Source organism: Pteropus alecto, unplaced genomic scaffold (assembly GCF_000325575.1).
Source record: "Pteropus alecto unplaced genomic scaffold, ASM32557v1 scaffold98, whole genome shotgun sequence".
Taxonomy (NCBI): domain Eukaryota; kingdom Metazoa; phylum Chordata; class Mammalia; order Chiroptera; family Pteropodidae; genus Pteropus; species Pteropus alecto.
In genome coordinates, this window is record NW_006443570.1 from 20,914,579 (window position 1) to 20,921,767 (window position 7,189).

Here is a 7,189-nt window from a genome sequence, read left to right on the forward strand (position 1 = left end):
GTCTCCTGGGGAGACTTTGATTACACCAGAAAGCCCAACTCAAAGCTGAGGCTCATTCCACACTAATAAGTGCAAGGCACTGAGCTGGATGGGGGTAGCAGGGCAGTGGACACCAGAGCAACCTTGCCCTGGCCTTTAGGTGCTGCTGTGTGGTCAAGGGACAGTGCACAATAATAACAGTTCACATATCCAGAGCCCCTGGCCTGCGCCAGGCACTTCACCCTTATTATCCATTAATGACTCCCTAATGTGCTAGAGGGCAGTAAGCATAGTCAATGAGGAGTGGAGGAGGGGCTCAGGAGCACCAGGAGGGAGCAGCCAACATGCCTGGGGTAGACCGGAATGGGGGGGAATGGGTATAGTTTCCTTTTCCTCCGCCCCAGAGTCAGATTTCCCTCCCCATTCACTTACCGTGCTATCCAAGCCCAGTGTGATTAACATCAAGAAGAAGATGATGGCAAAGAACGTGGACGCCGGCATGTTGGCTATGGCTTCTGCATATGTGATGAAGAGGAGGCTGGGGCCTGAGACAGAGGGGAAGAGAGGAGGATCCCACAGTGTATTCAAGGCCGTGGAGCTGGGTGCCAAGTGTCCCCACTTTCCACCATGGCCTGAACGCACGGAAAGGGTTGAGATCTCCGAGGCAGTAAGTTTCCCTAAAACCTTTGAAAATTTTAAAGGAAACACTCAGAAATAATTCAAAAGTTAGATATTGAAAAAATCCAGAGCAGCAAAGCAATTCTGTGGAAGCAAGGGATCTAAACAGAACCCAAGATCCTACCCGCATCTTTGGCCACCTCAGACACATCTTCATTCCTCATCTCAGCCATGTACCCGAGCACCGTGAAGATGACGAATCCTGAAACGAAGCTCGTCATGCAGTTCACCACACTGGTCACCAGGGCGTCTCTGGGGCAGAAAACCGAAAGGGCTGAGACATTTCCAACATTTCCAGCATTTCCAGCATAAGGAGCATCTGTCTCCAGCCATGGCAAAGGTGAGCAGGCCGAGCTCACAGGGTCTTCACGCCTGTCCTGGGGTCCCCTCACAGCACCTGGCATCTCAGACTGGTTGGGTCAGCCTTGATGCACAAGCTGCCACACACACCATGGGGAGGACAGCTGGTCAGGAGTGGTTCTAAGAGATGGTCCTGTTGAGAGCCGGCATGGCACAGACCTCTTCATTTCAAACCAAGCTTGCTGAGAAGCAGGGCCTGGGTTGGAGTGAGTGCCAGAAGGAGGCCTTGTCCTCACATTTGTGAAGTCATCAAATTTAGACTTTTGACATTACGTGCAAATGGGGTTACGACTGCCACACTTTTGAAAGAAGACCTGGCCTCATCACACAACTTCCGGCTGGTGTCTCGATGCAAGGCCACATTGCTGAGAGTGCCTGTGAATTCCTTTTTTCAAAAAAATTAATCCTGTAATTATCTTATTTATAGCATGATTAGATTGCTGGACATTGCCATCTGTGATAGAACAGTAAAACAAAGTTTACTCTAAAGACAACGAGTGATATTTACATCATAATTGGTGCAACACTCTGATTCGTCAAAATTTCTGAAATGAGGTTTTTGCCACAGAAATTATAGCATTTCATGTTGCTCAAAATAGTTTAATCATTACGCTTCTTGTGTATTTATACATAAACAAATTATCACATTATAATTTTTGTTGTTAAAGATAATAAGTCAAATCTAAACATTTACTGTCTACTGTTATTTTTTGTAAACCTGCTTTGGAATTTCTTAATTTTTTTATACAGTGACTCTCACAAAATAGAGGTGGCCTGGGGCTTCTCTCAAGCCCCGAGTGGCCTGGGAGAGACTATGGTTTGGTGGGTGCTCTGGCCATGGAACCTGTGGTACCTCTGAGGGTCCGAATGTCAACATGGCCTGAGCCCAGCCAGATTTGAGGCCATCAGTTCGATCACCTCCCTCCAGACTAGCTGACTTACGCTCACCCCACTTTTAAGCTTTGCTTGAGGGGCCTTTGATACTCACTGATAACAGTTGTTGTTGAATTTGTTGTAGCTAGCGAAAGCCAGTAGGACCCCAAAGCCAGGACCAAGAGAGAAGAAGATCTGAGCAGCAGCATCCACCCACACCTGGAACACAGCAGAGATGAGGGCAAGGGCTGAGGCCCCAGCCAGCACTGGGCACCAGCAGCAGCATCCTCATGCCTCTACATGGCCACATGCAGACAGAAAAAGCCAGCTCTCGAGGCTCATTCCAGGGATGGCCACATACCAAGTGCAAACAAATGTGATTTCTCTTCCTATCATGTAGGCATAAACCAATCCAGTGGCCTCAACTATACTTTTCATGCTTGTATTTTTGGTTTAAAATACCACTGCAGACTTGCCATTAAACCCATATTTCCATTGTTCTTACTATCCTAATTGGAGGTATTGGCTTCAGTTAGTAAAATCTCAGTTAGGTGCACACTGTTTTCCTCACTGTCTTACCCCTGTCTCCAGGAGCTTCTGCCAGTTGGGTTTCAAGTAGAAGAGCACACCCCTCCAGGCTCCAGGGAGCGTAGCCCCCCTCACCAGCAGGACCAAAAGGATGATGTACGGGAAGGTGGCTGTCACCCATACCACCTGTGATGAAGAAAAAACAGATTATCATCATGTGGATGGTGGTGATTTTTGTTCTTGAAAATCTCCAAGAAAGGAGATCTCCCACTTTTTTTTCTGTAATTTTAGGAGACAGGGTTGTGTGGCAGAAAGATCACAGACTTTAGGATCAGAGAGGGGTCAGATTCACTGCTTGCTGGTACTAACTACCCCGACACCCACTCCCCATCTGTGAAATGGGGGAAATATCTCACAGCGAAAATCAAGCACACAGTGTAGATAAAGCATTGAACATGGTCTGTGATAGGTTTTCAATAAATTATTGCCACTCTTATTCATTGTGCTACTACCAGTGAGTTAAAGAAATTTTTTTAAAAATCACTTAATGGTTCTTGAGATTGGCCCACTTTTAGAATTTTCTAACAGATTTGGTGAGTATCACAGGATGTGTTTGGGGTTGAAGGAAACAATGTCCCCCGAGTTCTGAGTTTGAGATTCTCTGGGGCCCCTTGGCAGCCTGGATCAGCAGCCAGAGTCCTCCTTACCTTGCCAGAGGTTTTGATGCCTTTCCAGATGCTAAAGTAAATAACAGTGAAGATCAGCATGATGCAGAAGGCAAGCTGCCAGCTGATGCCCCCCAGGTCCTGGAGTCCCTTAGACCGATGGATCTGCAGGACATGGCGCCTGGGGTGAAAGAGAAAGCAAGCCCGTGAGATGGCCTGAACAGTGACCTGAGCGCATCGTCTTCTTACCTCCAGGAGCACGCCAAGAGAAGAAATGGACACTGCACTGCAAGGGCCAAGTGGTCACCAGCCTTCAGGAAGAGCTGGGCTTGGCTCTGCCCGTCCTGAAGGAGAAGGCGGCACATTCGGGCTACCAACCCTGGGAGAGTGCTCACCCCAAAGGCAGACAGCCAGGTCTTTCCTTCCTGGCTGGGACCCAACCAACCAGGAAACATGACCAACAGGACTTTGGGGTACATGAGGATTTGTCTGTGTGGGAATTGGGTCCCTTCCCCATCCCAAAACAGCTCTCTTTGGGCTGCCATTGTCTGAAATTCCAGCACTAAAAATACTACCTACTCCAGGGAAGGGTAGATCCCACTTACGAAGTAAACACACAAAACCCGGAACTATTTGAATAGTTTCAAACTACTAAGGTGGTAGAAAGTTTTGCTTCCATGACACTGGCTGGGAGGAGGGCCCGGGAAGAAGGGAGGTTTTGAAGTAGCGGGGTATAACTTGGGAACTTGAAGGTGGGATTGTCCTGGGCGTGTTGGGGCCGCCTGGAATGGCGCATCAGAAAGGGTGGGGTGGCACAGAGGGCCAGGTTATTGAGCACTCAAGGTGGAGTCTCCTAACTCCAAATCTGGCCTGGGCTGGCCCTGCCCCTCACCCACTCACATTTACTCCACTCGCCCTGACAGCTTCTTCTCTCAGAAATGTGGCAGGAAAGAGGTGAAGAGTCCCTGCCCCTGCAGCTCCTGCTCTCCCGACCCAACCTCTGTCCTAAGAAGCCAAACTCCAGGGTAGTGGCCTGCCCCCAACGGACCACCCCCTCACTTACAGGCACTTACGTGTAAAATTCCTCCGCAGGGGACGTGGAGTGAAGTGTCCAGGTGACGTTGTCTTCGGAGAAGTAGTTGGTGCAGTTGCCAGTGTTCCAGGAGTTCTTGCAGCTGGTCCAGGGCAGCTGATCCGTGAAGGAGGAGATGAGGTAGTAGAGCGCCCAGGCCATGATGGTGTTGTAGTAGGAGGCGATGTAGAAGGCGATGATGCAGATGGCGTAACCAATCCCTGGGAGGGAGGGCGAGGGGGGCCAAGTGTAAAAAGCAGCCCAATGGTGGAAGAGGGAAACAGGGCCTTGGAGGGCCCTACAGGGATGGGGCAGTGGGTGGGAAGGGAGGGGCTGCCCATTCGTTTCATTCCCCAAAGACTCTGGGAGATGGTAGAAAAGTGACGATGTGGTAAACGCCTTATGTGTATTTGCAAAGTTACGTTTCAGTTACTTGCTGTTAATGCTTTAGAATTGTTCTATTTAGTTTCCTTTTAGTTGCCATTTATTATTTCCTTTTAACAATCTCATGCCACTTGAGCTGTCAAAAACTTAATTCCTATACTCGAATTATCTCCCAGGGTGACCTGAGGCCTAACTGATTGCAGAAGGTCTCCAGCTCCCACCCACTAATGGAAATCACCATGTCCTTGGCAAACCCTCCCCACCCAAGCCTTTCAGCTACCTTTGAAAAGAGGGCAGATTTTCCTCCATATCGAAATGCATCCGTTTCGGTGGTATTGGCCCAGCACAAGCTCCATGTAGAAGAGTGGGACCCCTCCAAAAATGGCCATGATGGTATAGGGGAGAAGGAACGCGCCTGCGACAGATGAAAGACAATTTCACTCCCTGTCCACATCTGCCCCAGGATGGCCCACGTGATCTGGACACCAGGGGTCATGCCAAGAATCACAGAGCCATCCGAAGCTCAAGCATCATGAAGCCCCCTGTGCCGAGTGACCACCACTGCACTCCCTTGGTCTTGGTGCTTTGTCAGAAGCAGCAGCAGACATAGTTCCACAACAAAAGAGAGGTTTTGGAGGAGACAGAGAGGAAATGGAAAGAAAGCTGAATTGGGGAATCAACAGAACGGGCACTGGGACCAGTTCTACTTCTAACTGCCTGGAGGACCCTGGGCCACTTCTCTTCTCTGAGTATTTCCTCCCCTGTAAAATGACAGGGTTGAGGAGAGCTAAAGTTCCCAAACCCAGCCATGCATCATAATCATTGGTGAGCTTATGATCTCCTGAAGCAGAAGCTCCAGGTATGGGTATAACACAAATGTTTTTAAGCTCCCCAGGTGATTCTGATACAACCAGTACATGGACTAGCATTTGGGACCCTCTCCTATGACAGATCTCCTGTGACAACCTGTACAACAGCTGTAATAATCTATGAGTCACTGAATTAGCATCTTTGTAAATCTATATTATCCCTGGCTCCAGGCACTTGATTACTAATATTTGGCTATATTTCCATAATTCAACTGAGCCAGAATGCTTTCCCTGAGCCACCTTTGCAGGTGTGGCTTAAAGGGGTAATTTGTCACAGACCAAGAAATGATGAAGCCGCTGCATCTCTGGCGATGCTTGTGTCTCCTGGCTTTCGTGGCTGAGGCGGAATTTGGAAATACCAAGTTAGGGATTGCTTACCGGCAGCCTCAGTTTTAGCCCAAAGGATGGGTCAGCTATGATTATCCCTGATAACTTTCCCTCCCATAAAGTGCTTTAAACCTAGAAACCAGAAGTCAGTGTAGCTCAGAAAGGTCCCACCTGACTTATAATCACTTTAGGGACATCTGGATTGAGAATAAGAACTACCTTGTGTTCTCATGGTGGCATTTGTCCAAAGGGTTTGCTTGCCTGGCTTTCTAGTAGAGAATGAGTGTAGGGGAAATGGCATCGGTGACCCGGCCCCTTATGTAATGCTCAGGCTAAAGGTGAGTCCTCTCAAACTGGAGATAAGGGCGTTCCAACCTCCTCTCCTCCCAGGTGGGGAGCACTGAGCTTCCCCAACTCAACTCCCACCCCCCGAACTGGAATTGCCTTTGCAACTGCATAGACAATGGCCCTTAAGAGCAACAAATCCAGGCAACTCTGTGTCAAGCCATGGAGGAAATGAGGGGGACACAAATTAATTATCCCCTAAAACCTCATTTTAGCTACCTTCCCAAATATGTTGCCAGAGATCCTGTCAAAATAAATACTGACTGATTTGACTTCCATCTCTCCTTTTCCTATTCTGATGGCAAGTCCAGTGTTGGCACAGAGGCCCCATACCTACTCACTCCTCTCTCTTGCTCTACTCTCTAGGGCTCCCATATTCATGCCTACATGCAGCTACTATTTTTCATAATCTACAACTGCCCTTGAGGCACTGGGGGTAGAAAGAGGAACAAGAAATAGTCTCTGGCCTCAAAAATCTCATGCTCTTGTAAGAGATATAAGGCACAGCCATGCATGGTTTGGGGTGGACACCAATATCATGCCGTGGCTGGGTTCAGCTCTGGATCATGCCCCCATTGTAACTTGAGACTCTGGACCTGAGCTGACACCCTTATTTGACCTCGCCCAGATCCAAAGGCCCGGGAGGATCTGGGACGCTGAAGCTACTTCCCAATCTTTCCTTACACAGATCTACCCTCTCTGGAGTCTTCTGAGCAGACCTGCCAGCAAGAGTGAAAGAGTGCAATACAGTACTGCTGGTCATCCCTCGCAGTGTGGAGAATGGAGCCTGGAAAATGCAGGGATGAGAAGGGGGCTCTTCAACAAATGGAGCACTAATGATGTTGAAAATCTGTCGGGGTCAGGTTTGAGAGATCTCATCCAGCTTCAGAACCCAGAGAGCCTCGGACATACTGACTTAGAGTGTTGGCTTACTAGAGATTTATCTTTTAGATAAGCTTCAAAGTTTAAGCAATCACATTCCCAGACTCATATCAATTAAACAAGACAGAAAAGACACGATTTATCCTCTGACCTCCCAAGAGGCTCTACAGACCACCACTGGGTCAGAGCCTCTGCTGGTGGCCCATGATACTGACCCCCTCCATTCT

General features: G+C 48.6%; 1 protein-coding gene across 1 annotated transcript in view; it reads right to left on the bottom strand.

Annotated features, from left to right (window-relative positions):
- SLC6A4 (solute carrier family 6 member 4) overlaps positions 1-7,189 on the bottom strand; it is a 37,364-nt gene that overhangs the window by 17,923 nt on the left and 12,252 nt on the right. The window contains exons 3-9 of the mRNA XM_025041655.1: positions 4,820-4,955; positions 4,157-4,376; positions 3,126-3,264; positions 2,470-2,604; positions 2,006-2,109; positions 782-909; positions 412-524 (exon numbers count right to left, since the gene is read on the bottom strand). Of these exons, the coding sequence (XP_024897423.1) occupies positions 412-524; positions 782-909; positions 2,006-2,109; positions 2,470-2,604; positions 3,126-3,264; positions 4,157-4,376; positions 4,820-4,955 (975 nt within the window). The remainder of the gene's footprint in view (positions 1-411; positions 525-781; positions 910-2,005; positions 2,110-2,469; positions 2,605-3,125; positions 3,265-4,156; positions 4,377-4,819; positions 4,956-7,189) is intronic.